This window comes from Rattus norvegicus, chromosome 10 (assembly GCF_021556685.1).
Source record: "Rattus norvegicus strain SHRSP/BbbUtx chromosome 10, alternate assembly SHRSP_T2T, whole genome shotgun sequence".
Classification (NCBI taxonomy): Eukaryota; Metazoa; Chordata; class Mammalia; order Rodentia; family Muridae; genus Rattus; species Rattus norvegicus.
The window spans coordinates 88,944,400-88,972,036 of NC_141543.1; the positions used below are offsets into that span (position 1 = coordinate 88,944,400).

The 27,637-nt window shown below is 49.7% G+C and overlaps 1 protein-coding gene and 1 non-coding gene across 3 annotated transcripts in view; both read right to left on the reverse strand.

Annotated features, from left to right (window-relative positions):
• Positions 1-72: 72 nt before the first annotated feature.
• Trnat-agu11 (transfer RNA threonine (anticodon AGU) 11) lies at positions 73-153 on the reverse strand. The gene has a single exon. It is a non-coding gene; the product is annotated as a tRNA-Thr (tRNA).
• Positions 154-713: 560 nt separating this feature from the next.
• Positions 714-27,637, reverse strand: part of Pip4k2b (phosphatidylinositol-5-phosphate 4-kinase type 2 beta) — a 29,153-nt gene continuing 2,229 nt past the window's right edge. The window contains exons 1-10 of one of the 2 annotated variants that reach the window (XM_087574769.1): positions 18,371-18,465; positions 18,157-18,254; positions 14,998-15,094; positions 12,064-12,216; positions 10,324-10,470; positions 8,903-8,941; positions 8,353-8,466; positions 6,363-6,621; positions 5,889-5,992; positions 714-4,520 (exon numbers count right to left, since the gene is read on the reverse strand). In XM_087574769.1, coding sequence (XP_087430895.1) covers positions 4,440-4,520; positions 5,889-5,992; positions 6,363-6,621; positions 8,353-8,466; positions 8,903-8,941; positions 10,324-10,470; positions 12,064-12,216; positions 14,998-15,094; positions 18,157-18,221 — 1,059 coding nt within the window. In that variant the 5' untranslated portion in view covers positions 18,222-18,254; positions 18,371-18,465 and the 3' untranslated portion in view covers positions 714-4,439. 2 annotated transcript variants of the gene reach the window in all.

Sequence of the window (27,637 nt, forward strand, 5' to 3'; positions counted from 1 at the left end):
CTGAATCTCAGCTGCCACTGACATGGCTGGTCCAGGTCCACAGTGAGACCTACGGAACTTTTTTTTTTTTTTTTCCGGAGCTGGGGACCGAACCCAGGGCCTTGTGCTTACTAGGCAAGCGCTCTACCACTGAGCTAAATCCCCAGCCCCGGAACTTTTTTTTAAAGATTTATTTAATGTATATATGTACTCTTACCTGCGTGTACACATGTGTGCCAGAAGAGGGCATCAGAGTCTATTATAGATGGTTGTGAGCCACCATGTGGTTGCTAGAAACACCACCCCCACCCCCCACCCCCCCCCCCCCCCCCGTCGCCTTTTTGGTTTGCATGCGTGTGTGCATGCATGTGAGCGTGTGCACAAGTGCGTGTGCATCCTGGAAATGGAACCCAGGACACCTTCAGCGCAAGTACTAGACTTTAAGGAATAGAGGTGGGTGGCTGAAGCCACACAGACAGTTGGGAAACATGGCTCCTGGCCACTGTCCACAGCTGAAGGGAGAGAGGGGCAACATGGTAATATTGTCTGGTGGGCAGTCTGCCCAGTGCCGTGAGCTTAGTATCGCTCATCAAGTGCGTCTCGGAAAGGGCTGTTGCTACACTGCTTCTCCAAACCATACACTGACTTCGCCTGAACCGCCCGCAAAACTGGGACAAAACATTCTAGTTCTGAAGGAGGGTGGGCTGCATCTCAGAGGATTCACATAGCAGATGTACGCAAAGCTTTCCGAGTTTTATTTTGTCCTCCCATTTGGAGATTCTTTTTTAACACGCATGCATTTTTAAAACAGTAACAGAGGCTCAAACTGTTCAGAGCAGACATTAGACAAGCACAGGGGTGAAAATTCCTATTTTAAAAAATGGAACTTGCAGCCGGAAATGGACAAGTCACATGTGGTGGGTAGTACTTTAATCCTGCGGTCCCAAAGATGACTCTAGATTTCATTCACATTTGGTGTGTGCGATGTTCTGACCTGCTGCTGAGATGTGCTAAGCAGAGGGTTCCCCCTAAATGTATGGGCTCCCACCTCGCAAACTGGCTGTGGGCAAGGGACGGGCTCTTCTGGTGTCTCCTCAGCCTCCTTCCTGGTGACTCAGCCTGAAGGACAACTGAGTCTCATTCCCCCTTGGCAACACTCTTCCTAAGTGACACATTTCAGAGGATGGGGACCACAGCTGGCAGATTTGGTAGCTGTCTAGTTGTGTTTCCCTTTGAAACCCCCTACCCCCACCCCCATTGCTGCTGGTGAGGTCTCTAAACTTGGGAAACCACAAGGCCAGAGCTCTGAGGGCTATCTCAGTACACTGTCCTTTCTGCCCAAAATACTTGAGTGGGTCAAGCACTAGAAACAGCTAATGGTTTTTCTCTCTCAACCTGAATTGTTAAAAAGACAATTGGGAGTGGGGGACAGGGGGCTGGAGGGACTGGCTACTGAGAAAGTCCTGGGTCTTTGGTCCACCTCCCCAGGGAGGCCTGGCACATTGTGAAAAGGGGAAGTCTCTGACAGGAGTCCAGTCTCTCCTCCCTTGAGCACTGCTAGGGAACCTGTTTAGGCCTAAAGCCCAGGACTGAGAAAAGTGATTCAGCATGGGGGAGAGGGAAAGGAAGAGCTGCCTGTGGTGGGGAATATAGTGCCACTGAGAACAGCCTGGGGGCCATTCATGGTGCAAGCCACAGACCAGTAACCCCTGAGCTAGTTAAGGAGAGATTTAGCACTGCAGCGGAACTGAACTGTACTCCTCATGCTGCCCTGCACACCCCCCCCCCCCAAACAGGGACAACGTTAGACTAGGAACATGGCCTGAGGCCATCGCTTGGTGTCAGAGTTTTCATAGTAGTACCCTTTGCATCAGCTGGATGTGAGACATACTTTCTCAGCCCCACAATCCCCACAGGAGGGATGCAACACAGTAAGTAAGAGGCAGGGTGAAGGGCCGGTAACGGAATTCCCCCCTTTCCTGCATCCAGACCTCACCCAGTTGTCTGGGACTCTATTCTTAAATGTCTATTTCTGGAAGACCCAACATGACTCTGCATGCCATAAGACAGTCTGGCTGTTCTTCATGGCCCTGAGGAGTCAAGTGAATGGTCTTGTCTTCCCCTTGACACCTGCTGCCCAGAGTGAGCGGTGGGACTCAGGAAGGAGGCGACAGATGAATCGGGGGAGGGTGTAATCACGTGGAGATTGAAGCCAAACAGCACATCTTTGTCACAAAGAGAAAGAAAACTTGTATAAAACAAGGATAAATAGCTTTTAAATATATGAATGCCAAAGGAATCAGAGAGTCAAACCCCAGGTTTTTGAAGACAGCGCAGAGAATGACCTTTAAAAAACAAAACAAAACAAAACCAAAAAACCCAAAAAACCTAAAATCCACCAAACCACAGCTCAAATATTTTGACCCACTCAACAATACTGTCAGGAAAACAAAGCGCTTGAAACAGAAAGCTACCTCTCAAAATTGTAAACAATATACAACAAAAGGAAACCCCCACAAACCCCACCGTTAACCCCGTTAGACGGCTGGTAGGACTGCTAGGTTCTGCAAACACACAACAGGTTTAGCCAGGAGCGTCAGCTCCCAAGCCTGGGGCAGATCCAGATTTTTTCACTCTTGATTGTGAGGTGGGAAATCAAGTCCTGACATTATTCCTACGTAACCCCTCTCCTACATTAAAATCATTTCTCCACGAACCATGTGGTTCCGAGTCCTTCCCCAAGACCCCTGTGGTTCTGCTCCCCAGAACCTTCTTCTTGGGAAGGAGTGGGCCCCCACCTGCCTCACCCAATTGGCAGCCCCAGAGAAGCCCACAGCTGACATCTTGCTTCCTTTCTTAGTTCAGTGTTGGGTAGGGAGGACACAGCACAGTGGCGACTCCAGCTCCCCAAGCAGAGCTTGGCCAGTTTGGGAGGACAGGCTTTGGAAATTATCTATTCACCCAAGACAGTTCCACAAACCAGCTTCACATCTTTGGGGTTATCTACAAAATTTCCATCTCGTCCTAAATTCCTGATTCCTTCTGAGGGGGCTGGGAAGAGGTAGGGAATGCACCTCTCCCAAGAGCAGGCCGACGAGGCCATTTTTCTTCCCAGCGACCACTTGCTCTGGTGGCATCAGAATGACTTGTGTAGCTCCCTTCTGAGGCCCTGGGCCAGAATCCTGAAGGAGGCTGCAGGATGTCACTCTTTCCAAGAAGGACCTCGGGGAGATCCCAAGTTCAGAAAGAGTGCCAGTAACAAGGAAAGTCAGTCAGCCCTGAGGCTTGGGGATAGGCAAAGCCCCATGTCAGGCCTCCAGATGGGCTTTCCTGGGTCACCTCCTCAGGTGACTCAGGCAACCTCAGATGGAGCACCTTGCTGGCTAAAGCTGTCCAGGTGAGAAGTCACAGGCACAGGAGCCAGACACCTACACGGGGAGGCCGGGGCTTGGAGTGGCATCCTGCACCAACCGTATGCCAGCTCCAGGTGACTGCACCCAGAGGTCAGTAGTTAGGATATGGGTGATGCACACGGCCCCGGTTGATAGATATTAGTTTCTGGGATTTTCCCAAAGGGAGGCAGCCACCGAAACACAGGGGTCCCGATATATGCAATGGTGCTTTGTAGTTCCCCTCGAGCCAGTGGGAGGCAGGCTTGACGGACATCAGAATTTCACTCAGAGGTGTGGGTGGCTTGGGTAGTGATCTCTGGGTTCTTTGAGAACCAGCTGTCTGAGGGCCCAGCTGCTTTCTGGTCACTCACCATCTCATGAAGATGAGATGTTCCCCCTCTGAGGCCTCTGACTCGGGTCCAAGATGTCGGGGTCAGCTGTGCAAGGACGGGATGAAGGAGCCAATGTAATGTTTCACTTGGATCCAAGGTGGAGACATGGAGGGAATTATGCACAATACTCCAGAAAATAAAAAGTCCATCGAGGGGAGATTAAAACGTCGCTGACTGAGGTGTCTGACCTCTCATGGTGTCAGAGCAAGTGCTGTTCACGTCCCTTGTGCTGGCCTTAATTGAAGGGCACTGAGAGCCTGACCAGAATAGGGAGGGTGCCTGGGGTGATGACATACAGCGTTATAAAGAGCGATCCTGGAGCAATGAATTTAAGAAACAAACCCAAATCAACCCACAAAGTCAACTCCAGCCCCTAGGGATCATAAAGGGTTACAAAGATACCAAAGAGGAAACCTTGTTTTAACCCAGGGACAAAAGGGGCGCATCCAGGGTGCTGGGGAAGTAAGGCTGCCACGCTGTGAGCACGTGTGCCAACAGCCAGCTCCTTCTTCCTTTCTAGAGTTGCTTTGGGTCACAGGCTGCAGTCCCTTTACTAAAGCCCTCATGAGCCCCGACTCTGCTCCCCGCCCTCCCTTCCAGCCCAAATACACCCTTTCCCTCTCCCGATCCCCGACCCCTTGTCCAGCAGTCTGGCTCTGGCAGAAGGTAGAGACGACTACGTCAGGATGTTGGACATGAACTCATTGAAGCGTTTTGAGTACTGCTCCGGGTTCACAGTGGAGATCTCAGCCCCTGCCTGGAAACACACAGACACGGACTCGGGTCAGATGCTCAAGGCTAACCAGAAACGAAGGAGGTGACAGCTGAGAGGGGAGGAGTCTACTGGAACTTTTCTTTCTTTCTATCTATCTATCTATCTATCTATCTATCTATCTATCTATCTATCTATCTATCTATCTACCTACCTACCTACCTACCTACCTAAAAAAAACACTTAATTTTAGACCACTGGCTCTCAACCTTCCTAGAAGGTGCTACTTTTTAGCACAGTTCCTCCTGTTGTGGTGACCCCCAACTATAAAATTACTTTTGTTGCTACTTCATGGCTGTAACTTGCTACTGTAATGGATGGTAATGTAAATACCTGATATACAGCCCCTGTGAAAGAGCCCTTTGAACCCCAAAGGGGTTGCAACTCAACGGTTGAGAACCCCTGTCTTAGACAAAAAAAACAAAACAAAACAAAAAAACCCATTTTTTTAAAAAGATGGTTTTGGGTATGACTCTGCGGACCTTGAATTTATATGGCCTTCCTGCCTCAGTATTCCAAGCACTGGTGTGTTGTCATTAGGCGATGACTGTAATCAAGGATCACCAGGCTAGGAAGGCCACCAAAGGAAGTGGCTTATACGTGACATCAGCGCTCTCTTGGGCTCCTCCCTGACTGAAGCTGTCACCCACTGAAGAAGTAGAGAGGCCATGTGGGGACCCTGGCCTCTGTGGGGGGCAACGTTCGAAGAGTCCGGTCTGTGGGGAGCACTGTGCGCATGTAAACAAAGCTATTCTCGGCTACCGACGAGATGCACAGACAGCCAGCAGCCCCCAGGGAAAGCAAGTGGCGGCTAGGGCCCAAAGGCCGGACAACTCCTGGGAAAACCAAGTGTGTTTATTACCTGGCCAGGCTAGGCAGGCGTGGAAAAGCCGACGGCACAAGGGAAGGGCTGCTCTCCTACTGTATAGGGAGGAAGGGCACGGGCACATTCCCAGAGCAGGAAGCCAAGACCACCCTTCAGGCGGTGTGTGTGTGTGTGTGTGTGTGTGTGTGTGTGTGTGTGTGTGTGAGAGAGAGAGAGAGAGAGAGAGAGAGAGAGAGAGAGAGAGAGAAAGACAGAAAGTGTGTGTGTGTGTGTGTGTGTGTGTGAGAGAGAGAGAGAGTCTGTGTGTGTGTGAGAGAGTCTGTATGTGTGTGTGTGAGAGAGAGAGAGTGTCTGTGTGTGTGAGAGAAAGTGTGTGTGTGAGAGAGAGAAAGTGTGTGTGTGAGAGAAAGAGAGAGAGAGAGAGAGAGAGAGAGAGTGTGTGTGTGTGTGTGTGTGTGTGTGTGTGTGTGTGTGTGGAGATGTACTGCACTGGGCTGCGCCCAGGAGGAGACTGGGAACTCACTCACCCCATGTTTCACTGTCTTGGCGGCATGTGCAGCTTTCTTCTTAGCGTCATACGGTGTAAGGATGTCAATGATGGCCATGAAATAGACCTCCTTCTTAGGGGCACCTGTATGGAAGACAACATATGTCTGGGGCACACCCAGAACTCCCGGGTCCCAGGTTCAGAACTCCTCTGCCATGGTGGAGTCAGGAGCAGAGGGTTCCTCATGGTCCTGTCTCCTTTGACCTTCAGCCGTTCCGTAGGACCAAAGCAGCAACGCAAAAAGGTCTGTCCTTCTCCAACACAGCCAAAGAAGTGACACGGGACCTGAGGACCTGAGAGAAGGAACTCCAGGTTCCAGTCCTCAGCGTGGCCATACATAGCAGACTAGGGGTCAGAGGTCACCTGAGAAGGAAGTGGGGACACAGACACCCCGAATCCCAACAGTGAGCAGAGGCATTCAGGGCCGGCTGGGCCAAGCGGCCCAGGTTCTTACTCTCATGGCTTTTCATGGCATAGACGTCGACGGAGGGGTCGAACTCTCCTGGGCCAAAGAACCGGGGGAAGCTCAGGAGGTTGCCGGGGCTGTCTGGAGGCGTGCCGTAGGAGCAGAGCAGGCCACCGCCCACCCCATCGTTCTCACACTCCTCCTCCTCCGCTCGGTCTTCCACCTCCGTCTCCTCCTGCTCTGCCCGGTCTACGTCGTGGATGCCCACCAGGAGGCTGTAGTCCATGATCTTCAGCTGGGCCAGGAACTGGGAGGTGAGGACAGACAGGTGAGATGTTCACATGGGATGTCCCCGAGGCATCGGGAAAGAGGAACGGCTGCGACTCATCTCCACACGGGCTTTAGAAACGCAACAGGAGTAGGCTCTACCACAGGGGTGGTGTCTAAGGTGAGGTAACTGCCTAGCAGGGCAAGGCATATAAGGCTGGCTGCGGTGGGGTGCCAGGACTCCCTGAGGACAGGCACAGGCTGTAAAGATCAAAGTGGCCGCTGCCTGAGGGAGGAGTAGCCCAGAATGGTGTCTCACCACCCGAGTGTGAGGAGGAGCAACCCAAAGGCATGCTGCACTGTGGAAGATGGTGGAGAGACCAGAGCCACACAGCACTTCCTCTCAAACCACAATGCTCAACTGCTTCCGGGTCCTAAGCCTAGAGCGGGCTGGGCTTACGGGTTTTGTTTTTGTTTTTGTTTTTGTCTTTTTTAGCTGGGTGTGATCATGCACAAGTGTAACCCCAGCACTTGGGAGGCAGAGGCAGGTAGATCTCTATGAATTTGAGGCTAGCCTGGTCTACAGAGTGAGTTCCAGGACAGCCAGGGCTACATAAAGAAACCTGTCTCAACCAACCCCCACACCACTCCCTCAAAAATGTGTCTCAAAACAAAAAAGAATTTTTAAAAATAATGTATTTAGGGGCTGGGGATTTAGCTCAGTGGTAGAGCGCTTACCTAGGAAGCACAAGGCCCTGGGTTCGGTCCCCAGCTCCGAAAAAAAGAACCAAAAAAAAAAAAATGTATTTAAATACAGGACCCTGAGCTAGAGAGGTGGATCAGTGGTTAGAGCAATGGCTGCTCTTTCAAGAGGACCTGGGTTCAGTTCCCAGGACCTACATTAGGCGGCTTACAACTGCCTGAAATTCCAGCTCCAGTTTAAATATCCTCTTCTGGTTTCCACAGGCACCTGCACAAACTCAGGTACACAGAGACAGGTAACACACACACTTACACACACACACACACACACACACACACACAAAATAAATAAATAAAACAAAAAGACAGGTCTGGCCCACCATTCTTTGCTGAAGATGAAAGGAGCCATGTGGAGCAGAGAACTGTGGACCCTCCCCTGGGGAAGTAGGGAGTCAGAGCCAGGGAACTGAATAGCTGGTTGGAGGACCTCAGCATCTGGTTTCCTGTCACTAATGCTACACGCCCTTCCACCGTGGGAGCTCTGTGTGTGAAATGATCTAGCAAAGACATGGGGAGAAAGCAGTCCATACTGGGTTACAAATGCCCCGCCTGTAAAATGAGGTTTGTGGAGGTTTGAATGAGAATGAACTGTTTGGGAAGGATTGGGAGGCGTGGCCCTGTTGGAGGAGGTGTGTGACTGAGGTGGGCTTTGAAGTTTCAAAAGACTGGGCCACTCCCATCATATGCTTTGCCTCCTGCTTGCAGGCAGATGTGAGCTCTCAGCTGTTCCTGCCACCATGCCTTTGCTCCGCCATCACCGGAGTCTAACCCTCTGGAACCAGAAGCCCAATGATACACTTTCTTTTCTCAGTTGCCTTGGTCATGGTGTTTTGTCAGAGCCACAGAAAAGTAACTGAGACAGTGTGATCCCAGGAATGCCCAGCGTACAAGTCTTAGGCTCTGCTGACACCGCCTTTCACCAGACCACTGGGAACAGTGAGTTCCACTCTCTGAAGGTTAAAGAGGCTCCTGGTCCGCAAACAGGGTGAGGACAAAAGTTAGAGGGTACCTCCACATCCCGCTTCAGTTTTTCTAGGAAGTTCTTTTTACTCTCTTCTCCCACACGTAGCTTCTGCCCTTCATTGAGGAAGTCATTGTCTTTGAACGTGGGCAAGTCCTTGGCCTGGGAAGAGCAACAGTGGTGCCGGGTTAGGGAGGCTGACTCACTCGGCTGCCAGTCTGCTGGGGCAGTGTGCAGAGGGGAGGGGTCTTTAACACAGATGCACAGCATCAGAGACGATGAGAGAGACAGGCAATGACAGCAAATGTGTCATGCACCAGACACTGATGACAGAAGGGAGGACAACCTCCTGCCGAGCCTGGGAAGAGCTTAGGGAACTACTGACTAGCTCAGGTTGGACTACGGCACAGACACCTTCTCCACGAAGAACTCAGCAAAGACAGAAGTCAGTGCTGAGGATGCCAAGGGCAGGCAGGTGCTTAATGACACAGGACATTTCATGGTAACAGACTGTTTGGGAGCTGGGCTGGGGGTCACAGAGGGGACACGACATATGGACAACAGAAGGTGTCACCAGGCAAGCGACCCTACCACATACCTTTTCCTTGTCACTGGCTTCTCTGGCAACGGTGGAACCCTGGAGGGACAAGAGCCACCAGAAGTTACACTGAGACAAACTCCTTTTGCAGATATACATGTGTATAACATACGTGTACATGTATAGGGGCCAGAGGCTGACAGCAGGTGTCTACATCTGCCCCCCACCCCTTTTTAAATGGCCTTTTGACACAGTTTCCCTATGTAGCCCTGGCTGCCCTGGAACTCACTATGTAGACTAGTCTAGCCTCCAACTCACAGGCTCTGCCTGCCTCTGCCTCCCAAGTGCTGGGATCTCTGCCACCTTTCTTGTGCATGCGTGTGTGTGTGTGTGTGTGTGTGTGTGTGTGTGTGTGTGTGTGTGTCTGTCTGTCTGTCTGTCTGTCTGTCTGTCTGGTCAGCAAGCCCCAGTGACCTTCCTGGTTTTTTTTGTTTTTTTGGTTCTTTTTTTTTTTTTTTTTTTTTTTTTTCCGGAGCTGGGGACCGAACCCAGGGCCTTGCGCTTCCTAGGCAAGCGCTCTACCACTGAGCTAAATCCCCAACCCCCGACCTTCCTGTTTTTGCTTCCCAAGTCTAGCATCAGAAGTGAACGACCCAATGCCTGGCTCTTTTCTTGGGTGCTGAAGGCCGCCATGGCCACTCCAGCACAGCCATTTCTTGAACTGACTGTGACCAAAAGAGACAGCAGATGCTTAGTACCAAGGCAGCCCTGGATAGATCAGTTACCACTCTCACGGGACCTTCCTTACAGCGGTGGTCAAGTCACTCATCACCATGGGGCTAAGTGCTACAGGAAGGAGACACTCTAGGCATGAAGCACTGACCTAGACCTGAACTGTGGAGGGGGCGGGGGCCAGGCCTACTTCTAGAAGGGAAGTAGGACGTGATTAGTTAGGGGAAAGCGGAGGTGTGGAGGAGCACAGGGATGCTGGGAGGGAATCTATTCAGACAGTATATATGAAATCCTGGCTGGCAGCAGGGGAAGGACTGTGTGGCTGCAGCAGAGGGAGGGGACAGGATACGAGGGGACAGAAATCAGAAAGCCTGGTTCAAGGACAGCAGAGTACCCGAGTTCATAGCCTTAAGCACATCCTTCTTGGTGTATAGAAATGCATCCGTGTGGTCACTGCATGGCACTGGACAGAAGCCAGCATGCGTGCATTGGGACAGCCTACCCCGCGGTGTGCATATCCCACAGGCAGGAACTGAAGTGCATCAACTGTCACATATGCTTAACTAACCTCTTTATTACTGTCACCTAGACTTCAGATAGCGGGTCTACAATAATTCGGCATGTCAACTGTTGAGTTCCCTGTCCCACTAAAAGGCGTGCTTCCCCACTCCCGATACAAACAGCTGGAGGTGCAGCCTCTCCCAGCCACGGAGAGCTGTGGACCCACAGAAGAACACAGAGCCCTTTACCTTGAGGTCATATTTGCGATGTACAGTAAGCCGATGACTGAATACATTCCTGGTGACCACCATGTAGGTTTCCACACCGTCCACGGTCAGGCGGTACATGCCCAGGAACTGTGGCAAGAGGGTATTGCCGTGACACTCCACTATGAACTAGAATGGAGAAGAGCAAGCAAGGAGGCTGAGAGCCAGGAAAGCACTGGGAACAATTGGGACTCACCCAAGCCGAGAAGCTCTCTGAGATTCACAGGCTCTGCAGGGACTCGGGAGAGAGCTCAGTGGTTGAGAACACAGGCTGTTCTAGAAGATTTCAGGAGAACTGAATGACCCCAAATCCACAACCCTGACTATACCGTGGTGTAAAGCCCAGGGCTTCTGCGCTAACATCGGAGATCAGAAGTTCCCTTTACCACATCTCTATGCCTGGTTAGCAGATATAATGGTTAACTTTGATGGTAACATAACTGGGCTGGGAGCATCTCTGGAAGAACTAGAGAGATGGCTCAGCGGTTAAGAGCATTTGCTCTGTTCCAGAGAACCTGAATTTGATTCCCAGCACCAACATGGCAGCTCACAACATCTGTAACTCTAGTTCCAGGGATTCTGACACTCACTTGTGGCCTCTTTGGGCATCAGGCACACATATGGTTCATATAGATATAACAGTCCACAGACATTAGTACCACACGCCTGGGGATACAGGGTTTATTCCACAGCCATGAGGACATGAGGCCAGACTTAAGGGATGGTTTAATCTCCTGATGCAAACATGGTAATCGGGAAAGTGGGAGGTGGGAACAGCTAGAGGAAGTAGGCATCAGGGACATGTCCTCGGGAGCTGTGTCCTGACCTAGCCACTTCCTACACGTCCTTTCTCTGCTCCTGCCTCCCCCTTGCCAGAACAGGTCCTTCCTCCATTTTTATCTTTTATTACACCTGATTGGCTGCTTATCATGCTTGTGGAAGTCAGAGGACAACTTGCAGGTCTCTCCTTCAACCATGTGGATTGAATTCTAGTCCTCAGGTGTGGTGGGCTGGATGAGAATGGCCCTCACAGGCTCAGATGTTCGGACACTTGGTCCCCAGGTGGTAGCATTGCTTGGGTAGCTTTAGGGGGCGGAGCCTTGCTGGAAGAAGTGTGTCACTGTAGGTGGACTTTGAGGTTTCAAAGCCACACACCATCCCCAGTTCCTCTTGGGTTCCTGCTTACAGTTCAAGATGTAAGCTTTCGGGGCTGGGGATTTAGCTCAGTGGTAGAGCGCTTACCTAGGAAGCGCAAGGCCCTGGGTTCGGTCCCCAGCTCCGAAAAAAAAGAACCAAAAAAAAAAAAAAAAAGATGTAAGCTTTCCGGTCTCCTACTCCAGTGGCCAGGCCTGCCGCCTCTACTCCACCATCACGAATGCTAACCCTGTGGAACTGTGAGCCCAAATAAATTCTTCTAAAATGTGTCTCAGTCACGGTGATTTACCACAGCACTAGAAAAGGAACTAATATATCAGGTCAGGGGCAAACACCCTTGCCCGCTGAGACATCGCATAGGCCCCAGTTTTTTTTGTTTTTTTTTTTTTTTTTCTTTAAGCTGTTTCTGTCAGGTGTTTTGCCACAGCAATGAGAAAAGGGACTAATGAACTGGGAAGGACCTGCCACTACCAGAGTGGACCTGGTCTCCCCATCAAGCCCCACAGAAGTTTTCTCTTTCCCTCTCCCAACCCATCCTCTACAGCCCGGGCCTGGGACTCACCATACCTGGTGGTATTTCTTTAGGATGTTGTGCATCTCTGCCACATCCTCACTTGACACAGTCTTGATGACAAAACGCCGGTCATAGGTGGTGAGGAAGCGTGTGCCGCACCTGCCCTGGCTGTCACTGTTGATGGGCGCACTGCGTGTCACTGAATTCTGAGTTGTCCAAACAAAAGCAATTGATTTCAATGAGAAACACACTATTTTCCTTCCCTTCCCTTTCCCACAGTGCTAAGAGGTGAACCCAGGGCCTTGCACGTGCTGGAGAAGCACCCTCCTGCTAAGCTACCTCTCCATCCCTACATTCTGTCTTCAACTCAGGACTTCTATAGACTGACAAACACCAAGACAGAGGTGCCCAGGGTGGACCTTTCCGAACCCCTTTTCTCTTAAGATGGTCAAATTCCTCACTAAGACTCTTCTCCAGATAATCAGAGTTGCTCCTACCTTTGATCACCGACTAGGCTCTGTGTTTGATATATGACACATCCGTTCTCACCCAGAGAGCTGCTCTAAAAAACTAGAACTGCCTCGGTGTGAGGTGACAGAGTTCTAATCTTGACCCTCACAAGCAATATGGCCTCGAGGGAGCTGTTAAGTTTCCCTACTTGGGGGCTGGAGGGATGGCTCAGCGGTTAAGAGCCACTGACTGCTCTTCCAGAGGTCCTGAGTTCAATCCCAGCAACCGCATGGTGGGGTCACAACCATCTGTAATGGGATCCAATGCCTTCTTCTAGTGTGTCTAAAGACAGCTACAGTGTACTCATAAATAAAATAAATACATCTTTAAATAAAGAACATTTCCCCACTTGGAACATGGGTAGACAGACCAAGCTTAGGAAGGAAGGCCAACCTCAGGAAGCCATGGGTACGTATGCCTCCTCTTTTCTAAGCATTGATCCCATCCCTTGACAATACCTCCTAAGGGAAGGATGATGTCATCTCTCTTCCCAGTGTCTCCCTCAGGTGGGCCTTCCTCATCTGTGCATGTCGGAAGACAATTCGAGGAGCCTGTGCTCTGTCTCTGGTCCTCTGTCCCCCATTATGCTCAGAGAAGCCCAGAGAGGGCTGGACATGTACACAGACGAGGGCATGTGGACTTTAGGAGATAAGATGCAGGGCGATCCCTGCAGCCCAGGATCTAACTAACAATACATCTGTTGGGATCTGCTCACAGAGATGTTCTTTGCCCAACCATTCCCAAGCTCCTAAAGTCCTACTAGATCCCTTAAAACAACCTCACAAACCCTCTGGAGGGGCCAGAGACATGGCTGAGTGGTCTGAAACATCTATTCCCGGCACTTACAGTAACTCCTCCTCCAGGGCAATCCAATAGCACTGAGCGCCCGCCATGGCACTTGCTCACACATACCCACACACAGACATGCCCGTAATTAAAAATAAAATGGATCTTAAATAACATCTCTAATCTCAGCACTCAGGAGGTAGAGCCTTGTAGATCTCTGTGAATTTGGGGCTAGTCTGGTCTACACAGCAGGTTCCAGGACAGTTAGAGCTACATAATAAACTCAAAAGACAAATGAACAACAACAGCAACCAACAACAACAAAAAAAACCAGCACTGGGGCAGAACCAGCACTGGGGCAGCAATACCAAGAGGTCAGGAGTGCTGACCTTCGATAGACAAGACATGCTAAATTAAAGCATGCCCTGTGAGTCCCCAACCTAAAAGGGTGAGTAGGTCGTGCAAACCAGTTGTCCTCTCTCCCTGCCTGGCCCTGTAGCGGTAAGCCAGGTGGAGACACGCAGTCCTGCAGCCCTGTGTCCAGCAGCATCTGGGACTCCCGAGCACTGGGAACGCATGAGCTAAGAGTCCCCTCCTTGAACAGCAGCCTCAGTGCCCTCATTTCAGCCTGGAGCACAGTCAGCACCCAAAAGGCTATAAGATGCAGACCCGGAGAGGATGTGGTGAGACAGCCCAGGGACAGGGGACAAACCACAGTGGAAGGAACAGAGCCAAGTGACTAGGGGTGGCAGAAACGGTAAGATATTTTCAGAAAAGCAGACTATTCAGGTTATGACTGGGTTCAGGGTTTGGCTTCAGCAGAGGGGCTGGAGGGACCTCAGGACTTCTCAGCTAGGGACCTTCTTCCCTCTGGCTTAATTTGGGCACAGGCCTGGCGTCTGCTCTCCCCTCAGGACACTGCCTGCAAGTCCTCCAGAGTGGGGGAAGGGAAGGCTCGTCCCACTCCGCTGAACTCTAGCAGATTTACAACAGCGATTCCAGGGTCTAGGCACTTGTTTCTGGTCCCGCTATGCTATCCACACAGATGATTGAAAAACTGAGCTATGGTCCCGCTGCTTAAGGGCAAAGAAAGTCTCCTCCTCCTTCACTAGCAGGCTGTGTACTAGGAAAGAAGGGGCTCTAAGTGCAAAGTAGGCTCGGTGCAGAGCCCTGGCTGCTGAGTCAGACTTCCGCTGTCCTGACTGACATTCCTGATAGGCCAATGGCTTCTCCGACAGGACCATGCTCTGAAGCATCCCACCCCGCCTACCAGGAGGACAGGGGCCATGTCCAGGAGGTGATGTAGGCTGTTACCCTTGATGCCTTTCTTGGCTCATCTCTCCTACCTGCTTTTAACAGGCCTCATTGTTTGCACGCTCTATCTCAGTCAAACTACCAAGGAGGGGTTCTTCAGCCTAGACTGGGAATGTCAGACTGAAATGAAGCAGCTCCCACACAGCTCTTTACAGCTCGCTCCTGATGCTCCCCCTCCCCAGGGCAGGAGCCTTCTAGTATCCTCTGCGGCTCCTAAAGGCTTACCAGTCCTGGTCTGCTGGCACGGGGTGGGTGTGAGCTGGGACAGGAGATGTGTTAGCCCAGTGACAGCTGACACTCTGCCCCCTGCCTGTCCTGCAGGGCTTCCTGACCCCCTCATCCCTGAATCCTCCCACTACGCCAAGATAGCTCCGTACCTGGTAATCCTGGTCATCGATGCCAAACCTCTCCCTGAGGTTTCGGAACACCATGGGGCAGTATTCCTTGAACTTGAAGCGGCTGGGGAGGTTTTCCCTGGGGAAGGCAAACATAGATCCTGTGAGCCAACCTCGCTCAGCTGGAGCAACGCCAGAGCCCTTCAGTGCGTGGCCTGGAGAAAGTCTGGAAGTGAGTCCCAAAATCTGCATTTTTTTTTTGGTTTGTTTTTTAGTTTTTTGTTTGGTTGGTTCTGTGGAGATCTCATTCGGTAGACCAGGCTGGCCTCGAACTCATGGAGATCCACCTGCCTCTGCCTCCTGAGTAACTTAAAACTTAAAACTCCTTAAAACTTAAAAAGAGGGGCTGGAGAGATGGCTCAGTAGTTAAGAGCATTGGCTGATCTTCCAGAGGTCCTGAGTTCAAATTCCAGCAACCACATGGTGGTTCACAACCATCTGCAATGAGATCCGATGTCCTCTTCTGGTGTCTGAAGACAGTGATAGTGTACTCATATATAATAAATAAATAAATCTTTAAAAAATTAAAAAGAAAAGTGTATCTCATGGGAGGTGAGACCCAGTAATATGCTGGAACGAGAGTGTCTAGAAAGGTCTCTCATTGAAAGGAATAGCTATGTCCAAGGATCCCTGCCTGGACTCCAAAGGTAAAGGTGGCTTGACCCAAGTGCTCACCTGTAACGCCAGCAGCACTCAGGGGACTAAGGTAGGAGTGTGGAGAGTTCAAGGCCAACCTGAACTACCTACTAAGTTCCAGAACAGCCTGGGCCATATTACCCCAAACAAACACGCTTGGTTTGTACTGATGAGGTGTTTGGTCAGTTGCCTAGGAATATGGCTTTTGAGTTTGTTTGTGCTTTTTGTGGTCCTTGGGACCAAGCCTAGGGCCCCACACACCAAAGCAAGTGTCCTACCACCGAGTTACGTGCCAGCCCTGGAGCAGGTCTTTACAAAACTATGCTACACTTTAGTCAAGGCTAGACTCCTAGACAGAGAAGGCCATCTAGAAATGAGACTCTTCCACATCGCTTCCTTTATGGGAAGACTGAGGGGCTCCCTTCTGGACTGAGGCCCTCTGGTTATACCACAATGCTGGACTGCCTGAAAATCAAAATAAACGGCCCCTCCTGCAGCCTCCCCACACATCTCCTAGACCAGCACTGTTGTCTACTGCACATTTCGCCTGAACGACTGAAATGAAGGAAAGCAAAGATGAAGACAGTTGCTGGAGTGCTCTGCTCTGGACCAAGATGTTCGTGGGATGGGAGACCCTGGACGGGAGGCGTGCGATGTTAGCCCCTGGAGCCCTAACCTTTCACACCGCAGCGCCGGAGATGTTCAGTGTCACTACCCAAACCTCACGCTGTTGACTTTGCGGCTTACTGCAAGTCAGACCAATGTCTAGAAGTTGTCCCAACACTTTTAGAGACCTTCCAGTGGTCATCCGTTACCTAGCACCATTAAGAGCCTACACTAAGCCAATTTTTGTTTGTTTGTTGAAACAGGACCTGCCGCCATTCCTTGGGAGGACACTTGGGAGGTCCTCTAGACAGCTTCTAGAACAAGATGTCCCTACCCACTCTGGCAGAGAAAGGCCACTAGGAGATGGTCTGAAATCAAGCTTTTCCTCTGGGCTGACAGTCTAAAAATGGTGGGGTCTCAACTGGTGAGGCAGTGGAGACAAAGGACAAGGGACAGCAGGGCCTAGGAGGAGCATGCACAGTGGAGCATGGTAGGAGTGGAGCATGGTGGGAGTGGAGATGGTGGGAGTGGAGCATGGTGGGAGTGGAGCATGGTGGGAGTGGAGATGGTGGGAGTGGAGATGATGGGAGTGGAGATGATGGGAGTGGAGCATGGTGGGAGTGGAGATGGTGGGAGTGGAGATGGTGGGAGTGGAGCATGGTGGGAGTGGAGCATGGTGGGAGTGGAGATGGTGGGAGTGGAGATGGTGGGAGTGGAGATGGTGGGAGTGGAGCATGGTGGGAGTGGAGCATGGTGGGAGTGGAGCATGGTGGGAGTGGAGCATGGTGGGAGTGGAGATGGTGGGAGTGGAGATGGTGGGAGTGGAGATGGTGGGAGTGGAGCATGGTGGGAGTGGAGCATGGTGGGAGTGGAGCATGGTGGGAGTGGAGATGGTGGGAGTGGAGATGGTGGGAGTGGAGATGATGGGAGTGGAGCATGGTGGGAGTGCCAAAGGTTTCTGGTGTGGCCCACATGGTAAAACTAAGGCTGCAAAAAAGGTTTAGAAGCTGGAGCGTGGGTGAAGGCCTGGACTCCAACACCTGGAGGTGGAGGCAAGAGGGCTGTCAAAAGGTCAAGGCACCAAACTGAGATCCAACCGAGGCTACAGGAGATTCTGTCTCAAAGCAGTGATGGCAGTAACAACGAGAAAAGGCTTAGAAGGCGGGTGTAGTGTGTCACATTTATAATCCTAGCATTCAGAAGGTTGAGGCAGGAGGACTGCCAAAAGTTTGAGCCCAATCTTGTCCACACAGTGGGATTCAGGCCACTCTGAATGTCAGGAATATACCAGCAATCCCTGAGCTAATGGGGCAGAGGCAGGAGTTTACTGAAATTCAAGGCTAGCCTAGTCTACATAGGGAGCCCCACGTCACCCTACATAGACAAATCCTGTTTCAACAAACAAAAAATGGTTAGAGTAGATCCTCAATAGGTAAGAGATGACCACTGGAAGGTCTCCAGAAATGTAGACAACTTCCAGACACTGGTCTGACATCCAAAAGGCCGCAGAGTGACAAGAGTTACTTTGGGTAGTGACGTTGGGCACCAAGCTCTGCCTGGGGTTGATTCTACCCCACACTGGTGGAAGAACAAAGACTTGGCTACATCCAGCCCAGGCACTGAGAGGAAGACAGAGCCCCTGCCTCAGCTCACTAGCTACCTCAGCTCTCAGCTCTTGCTTCCTGGATGAATCACCTGGAGTGTCCAGCCACGCGTCCTGAGGGACACTGGAGGACTACGGAAGGGAGCGGGCATGGGGAAATCACATTTTTAAAATGTATCTTCCAGGCCCATTGGTCAACTCAGCCAATAAGTGTGCTTGTGACAGAGTGTCAGGAGCTTTAAGGAAGGAAAAGTTGTCCACAACACCTAAGGCCCCTGCCTCAGGAGACCACTTACTTATTGAAGAGATGATTGTCCACCTTGATCTTGCTGTAAGCTTTGAAGTCATCTGGCATTAGCATGACAGGGACAGGGACATTGCTCAGCTCATTGATCTGCAAAGCAAGGGTAAAGAGAGAGCCTTAGCCAGGAGGCCCCAGCCTCGGAGATGAGCAAATGCATCCCCATCCGGATTCTCTCCCCCTCTGCCCTCTGCTCTTCTCAGACTCACCTCTGCCTGTCCGAGAGTCTCCTCCCTGATAAGGAAGAGTTCAAACGGCACCTGTTCCCGAGGCTTCCCTGTTCCCTGAGGCCTCCCCTGCTCCTCAGGCCTACCACATATTTCAGTTAATGCTTATGAACCTCGTGGTTCTGCTGGACTTCAGCTAAGCAATGCCATATAGCTGGCCTTCCTTTTTCCCATGCTGGGGATCAAATTCAGAACTTTGCACATGCCAGACCATACACTGACTGTGCTAGCAAAGATCACCTACTTGACCTTTGGGGACTCCATCAGGGCGCCCTTGTACACGACAGTTACTCAGAAAATATTTGTCAACTGTAATAAATGCATTAATGGATAAATGCCCTACAACCTTGATGCCTAGTGAAGCCTTTGGTTATCTTAATACAAATTGGGGGTCATTCAGGAAATTAGCTCATGGCGAGAAAAAAGCTGGCTGGACCTGAGTGGGTGTAACTTGTATCTCAGAAGGATTAAATTTGAAGTCATGGGGTGTGGTGTGGCATGCCTTGAATCTTAGCGCTCTATAGAGTCAACACAGGCAGGATCTCTGTGAGTTCAAGACCAGCCTGGTCTACAGAGCTCCATGCCAGCCAAGGCTACATACTAAGACCATGACTCAAAATAGGCAGGCAGGCAGGCAGGCAGGCAGGCAGGCAGGCAGGCAGGCAGGCAGGCAGGCAGGCAGGCAGGCAGGCGAAATACAATGAACAGAGTTGTTAAACATCTAGGCCCTGGTTCATTTCGACCCCATGAGGAAAGCTAGACCATACAACCTGCTTATGATGAATTGGAGGATGATGCCTTGCCTCTACTGCAAATAAACCTTCTCAGTGTCTCACGCACGCACGCACGCACGCACGCACGCATGCGCGCGCACATAAGGGCACACACAAGGCCTGAAGAAGGGAGCTGGCTCCCCATTGGTGCAGTGCCGAGAGTGGATCCTGCACTTCCCCATCTTGTTTTGTCAATTAGTGGTCTAATTAGCCACAGATGTCCTCCCCCATCACAGCAGAGTATTTGACATTTGACCCTCAACCCAGTCACCACTAATGCATTCAGGATTTACAGAGGAAGCCTAAGTCATGACTTAATGGACTGGGGGTTAAGGGCACAGCCTCTGCCTCCCAGATCTTCTTCACGGGCCCTCTGTTATCTGCTTGAGGCCCCATGTGGCAGGAAGGGAAGATCCTACAGTCATTAGGACTCCATCAGGAGTACAAATGGGGGCCTGGCATTTAATTCACTGCTCCTTTTATGTTCTGAATTTTTGTTACTTAGAAATGTCAGATGATGGAGTAAGTGTCAAGTTAACTGGACCAGTGAACCACTTTCCCAGAGTGTGTGAAAAGCCCAATGCACCTATGAGTAAATTGAGGAAGATGGAGAGAGAGAGAGAGAGAGAGAGAGAGAGAGAGAGAGAAGAGAGAGAGGAGAGAGAGGAAAGAAGGAAGGTGGGAAGGGAGGGGGAGAGAGAGAGAGAGAGAGAGAGAGAGAACGCAATGTGGGAGCTATTGAACCAATGGCTGGGAAAACCCAAACCCTGATAGGAACAGACAAAAAAGCACACCCCAGTAACTGCATTTATGTGAAACCCTAGAACAGGGATCTGAACAGAAATCCCACACTACCGTCTGTGTGGGCTGCAGACAGCCAGGAGCAAAAGGGACTGAGGAACCCTCCAACCCCCAGCATGGTGGCACACCTTTAAAACAATCCCAGCACTGTGGAGGCTTAGGGAAGTAGAGCTCTGTGAGTTCGAGGCCAGCCTGATCTACATAGCAAGTTTCAGGGTAGCCAGGGCTATGAGGAAAGACCCTGTCTCCAAAAAAAAAAAAAAAAAAAGCCAAACTTAAAAGAAACAGCAGCATGTCCCAGGGTGATCAAAATCATCGAGGACCAGGAGTCATGGCAGGGGTGGCAGCACTTGGGAGAAGGAAAATCAAGAGTTCAAGGCTGACTGAGCTGCATGAGGCTGTCTAAAATAAAGCAAAGCGCCAAAGGCTGGGCACGTAGCTCCGTGGCAGAGTGTTTGACTAGCGAACACAAGGCCCTGGGTTCAACCCCTAGCACTGCAAAAACAAATACAAAATATAAAAAAAAAAAAGAAAAACCTATGTTGTTTGGTCACATGAGCATATACTTTTTGTCAAAAGTCAGTACACTGTTCACTAAAGATTCATGGGGTTTACTGTATGCAGTTTTCTTTGATAAAGACGGTTCTGTAATTCCCAGCGTCCCCAGGTGTGATGCCCTTCACTGGCTACACCATCCTCTGGTCAACAGTGCAAGGATGCTGGAGAGAGAACCGACTGTCAAATCCCGGCCTGAGAATCAGTCGATTCATGGCTATCCCACTTCCTTTTTCCTGGCATTCCAAGCCTCGCTCTAAAAGTTAAAGGAGAAATAGACACTCAGACAGCTGAAGAGGGAGAACCTCGGGTTTAAAGACAGCCTGAGATATGCAGAAAGATCCTAGGGTGGGCTAGCACACGCCTGGAGACCTGGCAGTTAGGAGACAGAGGCAGAGGCAGAGGCATGAGGGTGAGTCAGACTGGAAGAGTATCACAAGCAGACATACAAAACAAACAGCAAACCACCTTACACTCCAACACTTGGGAAGCAGCAGAGGCAGGCAGATCTGAATTGGAGATTAGCCTGGTCTACACAGCCAGCTCCAGGCCATCCAGGCAGAGGTGAGGCCCTAGCCACAGAAAACAAACTCATAAAAACATAAGGCAAAACTCATAAAAAATAAAAGAGGAAAGACAGAAAATGCAGTGCAGAATTGCCTCTTAGACAACGCTGACTTTTCTTTTTTTGCTTCGTCTGAGGTAGAGCCTTTCCTATGTAGTCTTGGCTGGCCTGGCATCTGATAGGTAGACCAGGCTGGCCCAAACCATGATCCCAGTGCCTCTCTGCTTCTTCTCTGCCCAATCATCCACATGCACCATGCTGAGCTTCAGTCTGACTGTTCCAGTCCATCCCTCCATTAGGAAGAACATTTCTTGGCTCAGAGAATGCTTTACCCTCAAGCACTACAGACCCTGCTACAAATTGATTCTGGACTAATACAAGACACAACTTGGTGCTAAGGCCAGGGCTTGATACTTCTGGAACTAGAAGACTGTATATTAACCACAATTATATTATTGTTATTATTGTTGTTGTTGTTGTTGTTATTGGCTTGTTTTCTTTTTTTTTTAAGGCAGGGTTTCTCTGTGTAGCCCTCTGTAGACAAGGCTGGCCTCCACCTCAGAGACCTGCCTGCCTCTGCTTCCTGAGCGCTGGGATTAAAGGTGTGCGCCAGCCCAGTCCAGCACAACTGATAACTCTAATAGGACCAGGCTGAGTTATTCTAACAGGTACTGCTAAGGGATGCTTTACCCATTCATTCTCTGCATTTTTTTGTTAAAGCTTTATTTTTACTTATGCATTTGTGTGTATGTCTGTGCGTATAGGTGTGTGTACATAATGAGTATAGGGACCTGAGGGGATAGACCAGGGTGGCAGAGTCTCTGGAGCTGTTGTGAACAGGTAGCAGGGCGTTGTCACTCATCGTGAGTGCTGGAAATGGAATTCACAACTCAGGACCTTGCAAGAGCAGTGCACACTTCTTTTTTAACATCCATCTTTTTTTTTTTTTTTTAAAGATTTATTTATTCTATAAGTACACTTGTAGTTGTTTTCAGACACACCAGAAGAGGGCATCAGATCTCATTACAGATGGTTGTGAGCCACCATGTGGTTGCTGGGATTTGAACTCAGGACCTCTGGAAGAGCAGTCAGTGCTCTTAACCACTGAGCTATCTCTCCAGCCCTTAACATCCATCTTATATGTGTGTGTGCATGTGTAAGTGCTTGCACGTGTATATGGGGGGGGTGATTAGCACGTGCACAGAGGCTAGAAAAGGGTGCTGGAGTTACAGGAGGTTGTGAGGCGCCAGACACGGAAGCTTAGGAACTGAACTCTGGTCCTCTGGAAGAGCAGCAAGTGCTCTTAACTACCGAGCCATCTCTCCGGCCCTCTGTCTAGCTCTTCCTGTGACACGGTTTAAATGACTGTAAGCTGGCGATCTTTGGGTTTCAATTCCATCCTTATTAGTGAGTATACGGCGTAACAACAGCACTTTTAAACTCAGAGAGCACAACAGTGAACAATCGTATCTCACCTTTGGTTCCGTGGAGCCACAAATACAGATGGTGACTCACTCTGGAGACCAGAAGTCCTTTTTCTCCCCTTAGTTGTACTAAGTTTTATATCCCCAGAGAGCTAGCTCTATTCGATTTCAGTTGAACAGCACTTATTGAAATAGCTACTATGTGAGTCTTTCTATGTTGGGTATCTGTGTGGGAGGAGGGGGGGGAGGGAGATGTTGTATACACAAAAGAAATAAGACACTCATGTTCTTATGGGGATCATGAAACAAACCCCAAATAGGGACTCTCAGAGAGCACACGATCAAGTAGGGAACATGGCGAGATGTGAGCAGGGGTTCTAAGGGCAGATCCCTGGCCCTTGTACATCCGGCTAGGGACAGGGAAGCTAGGCCTCTCCCAGCATTGCCAAGAACACTTGGCACTGGAAGACTCTACAATAAGATTATGTTACATCTCTGCTTAAAAATCTTCCCCGGTTCCTCATCAACCCCAGGGCAAAGTTTTAACTCCTTAGCCTGGCATTCAATACCTCTCCTGATCTGGTTTAGTCTCTGCCAAACTCGTTGACTTCAGGCCAGGAGTGTGCCAGAAGCTCGGGATATACAAACAAAAAGACATCTTTTCCATTTGGCTGGGAGGACAGCCGGGTAACAAAAGCAGTGTGGCAAGCACTGAAACTGTGCTCCATATAACGGGAGATGAAAAGGCAGACTGAGGGACAGCTAACTCTGTCTGGCAGTGGGAAAGAGAGCGCCGGTGGCTAAGAGGAAGGGAATTCCAAGTGGGAGGGATAGCCAGAGCCAAGCCCCAGTTTCGAAATACAGTGCATGTTTCTGGAGCAGTAAGAGTGTGTGCAGGCACATGTGGGAGGGTACAGGCCAGAGGTTAAGGGGTTGCAGAGGACGGGGGTAAGGGGGTTGTGATAGAGCAGAGATGAGTAAATGACCAGCATGCTATGAATATTAATAAATAACCACTAACTAATTGGACTTGGTGGTGTAGGCCTCTCAGCCTAGCCATTTAGAAGACCGAAACTGGAGGGATCATAAGTTCAAGACCAGCCTGCACTGGGCTTCCAAGTAAGTTCAAGGCCAGCATCGGCAGTTTCGAAAAACAGGTCTCTAAATCTCAGCACTGGGAGGCAGAGACAGCACTCTGCGAGTTTGAATCCAGCCTGGTCTACAGAGTGAGCTCCTGGACAGCCAGGGCTACACAGAGAAACCCTGTCTCAAAAAGCGGGGAGGGGGAAGCAAAAACAAAAACAAAGATGGAAGGAAGGAAGGAAAGGAGTTTAAAGAGGGGCACAGGAGGTGGGTGGGCTGCAGTTAGACACCTGCTACCAAGTCCAGTGACCTGAGCGCCATCCAAGAACCCTCGTGGAGCCTGGAAAAACTGACTCCTGAAAGTTGTCCTCTAACCTCCACACACAGGAAAGTTTTAGAATAAAATGAAGAGGAACTGAGGTAGTAGGATAGCCAGGGTTTTAAATAAACAAACAAACAAACAAACAAATAAATAAAATAGGGCTGGAGAAATGGTTCAGTGTTAAGAGCACTGGCTGCTCTTCCCGAGGTCCTGAGTTCAATTCCCAGCAACCACATGGTGGCTCACAACCATCTGTAATGGGATCGGGTGCCCTCTACTGGCCTGCAGGCATACATGCAGGCAGAACACTGGATACATAATAAATAAATCTTTAAAATAAACGAAAGGGTTGGGAATGTAGCTCAGTATTAGAGCACTGGCCTAGAACAATTCCCATCATCCACATGGTGGGTCACAACCATCTGTCATGGAATCTGATGCCCTCTTCTGGTGTGTCTAAAGACAGCTACAGTGTACTCACAGACATAAAATAAATAAATAAATCTTAAAAAAAAAAAAAAAGAATAGCAAGGTTCTGAGTTCAACACCCAGTACAAATACGAAGATTAACTGATTAAAGTAACAGTTGCTTGTATTGACTAAATCCCAGGTTGAGGCTTTATAAGACTGCAACGTCAGTGTATTTAATGCATTTTCTTTACTATGTCTTCCCATTTTTTATTCTGTGTGCATGTATGCCCGGTTGAGTGTACAAGGAGATCCTCTCTGGGCCCGTTGCAACAGTTCGTTTGACAGAGCAGATCAATAAGGATGGAGAAGACATAGGGTTAGAGAGGTGATTCTGTGGTTCAATGCACCTGCAGCTCTTACAGGGGACTCGGGTTCAGTTCCCAGCACTCAAAAGCCTGTAACTTCAATTCCAGAACTCCTGATGTCCTCTCCTAGCCTCTGTGGGCACTACATGCAGGAAAACACCATACACATCAAAGAAAAGGAAGTCATTCTTGGGGGAATGGGGTGAGGTGGGATGGGGGGAGGTTAAGTAAAAGGAATGAAAACCAAGAGAACAATCCAAGATCTGGCTGAATGACTGTCCTGTCTCAGAGGCTCCCTGCTTCCCCCAGGGAAAATTAATTACTTAGGCCTGTGTTCGTCTTTACCCCAAGTATCCCATCCAGGGTAAATTTGTTTACTGTTTATCATGGGTCCCGAGGTACAAGGGCATAGGTCAGAAGTCAACTAACAGGAGCCATTTTTCTCTTTCCTCCACTACATGAGTCTCAGGAACTGAATGCATATGGTCAGGCTTGGCAGCAGATGGCTTTACGTGAGGCAGAGCCACCTCACAGGCCGGGTAACTATTTCCTCACATGTCTGATTTCTCCCATGTCTGGGGACCCTTAGCACAGGATGGGAACTAAAATGTTGCTCGATAAACGTTGAGCTGAAGGATCCAGGATGGGGGGGGGGAGCTGGGGGTCTATAGGATGAGGTGAGCAGAAAGATAAACCCAGGGGAGGCAAGCAAGACCCTGTAACTGTGTCAACAGTGTCAACATCTCCCCGTTTGGAAGATGGGACAGGTTAAGGTTAGCTGTTGAAGCCATGGACATACTCTGAAGCCTCACATACTAAAAAGAGGTTTTTTTACTAAAATAAATTGTACTTGGTAGACAAAGGGAACGTAAAGTTTTGGGACAGAAGAGGTCCCAGGAGATAGGCGCTTGCTTTACTGTCTGCATGGTCCTGAGCCTACTTCTCCCCCTTTCAAAGCATCAGTGCATCATGGGACACAGACCCGTTTGAATGCCAGGCTAAGCACACCACACCGAAAGGCAAGTCTGTTGCATCTCCTCGCATAAGTGGTTTTTGGATTATCCACATGATTAATTCCACGAGCCATGGGCATAAATAATAGAGACGAAGGAAGCTGAGTAAGAAGCAAGGCTGGGCACAGTGGCTCACACTTCCGCCCTGGGGAGGAAGAAGCAGGAAGACTACATGCCGTACAGTGAGATCCTGGCTCAAAAGAAAATAAACGGGGCCCTGTGGAGGTGGGGATTTCCCAGCTGCTCAGGAAGACTGCAAATCCAGGGCCTGCCTGGGATACAGAGTAAGTTTAGGCTGCCCTGCGCAACTTAATGAGACTCCATTTAAATAAAAAAAAAAAAAAACAAAAGTGGAAACCTGGGCTGAGGATGTAACTCAGTCGGTAAAATATGCCTCCCATAAACCTACAGGGCCCTGGGGCTTGACACCCAGCACTTTGTAAAACTGAGGGTAAGGATACATGCGTGTAAATCGAGCACTCAGAAGCAAGAGTTTCAGAAGTTCAAGGTCATGCTAGGTAGGCAACACGAGAGTTTGAGGCCAGCTTGAGCCAGGGGATCAGGACTATATTGCTCCTGGTGGGTTGCTAGCCTTACTTTTTCTTCAGAAACCTGATATGGCACTGTATCTTAAAATCAGAAAAGAAAAAGAACAGAAAAAAAAAAAGTCTTTGCATAGAATGAACAAGGCTCTGGGTTCATAACCATATACCAGGACCACAAAACAAACAATCACAATTTGTTTTTATTTATTTTTTAAATATTTACTTATTTTATGTATATGAGTAATAGAAGAGGGCATCAGATCCCATTACAGTTGGTTGTGAGCCACCATGTGGTTGCTGGGATTTGAACTCAGGACCTCTGGAAGAGCAGTCAGTGCTCTTAACCAGTGAGCCATCTCTCCAGCCCCCACAACTTGTTTTTAAACACATAAAGGGTTTAATAGACATTCTCCAAAGAAAATATACAATGGCCAGTGCATATGGAAGGATGCTTAACCACACTAGTTACCAGAGAAATGCAAATCAAAGTCACGATGGGATACTGTTTCACACCCACTAGAATGCCTGTTCTAAAAAAGACAGTAACAAGTGTTGACAAGGATCTGGAGCAATTACATCACACGCTGCTGGCGGAAATGTGCAATGGTGTAGCCACTCTGAGGAAGAGCTGGCGGTCTCTCAGATGAGTAAATACAAAGTTACCATTGACTGCTACTACTCTTCCCTCTGATGTTCCACACTTAACGTGGTTCCTAAAGGGACCACGGAACACCAGATGGGGCAGCCTTCCCGTACTGGCACTGTGCTCCTTCAGAGAGAACTTACTCCCTATTCCAGACCCTCTGAACTGTGCTTCATCCACCAAGACCCCCAGGTGTTTTTTTCTTTCCTCACTGGTGCTGCTGTTAGGTCTAACCTCCTGTCCTACCCTCTTTACCGCCACTGAAGAATACAAGGGCCTGCAGGTCTTATCCAGGGGCTCTCATGACAACACTGAGTTCAAATGCCTCTCTTGGAGCAAAAATAAATCCCTTTAGAAAGGTTTCTCTTTTCCATTCAGAAGTAACAACTAACTAGTGCATGAGAAGGTGACTTGGCTTTTGTCACAGAATATATGCATTTGCATCTGATACACCATTTTAGCTGTAGCGCAACGTGACTAAAGGCTTCAAACACTGAGAACCTGAAGACCTAAGGAAAGGTGGTGTCTGAAATCTTAAGTGGCAAAGAGGTGTAGGAAGTTTCTGAGGAAAAGGAACCTTCAAGAAAGGCCAGCAACCCACCAGGACCAATTCGGCCCTGATGCCCTGGAGAAATGGCAAGGCATGATGGCCTACTGGGCACACGTACCTCACATGGTACCTCTACACCTTACCGTAGACCAGAAGGAAGCAAGACAGCTAACTGACTGACCTTCAAAGCTCACCTATC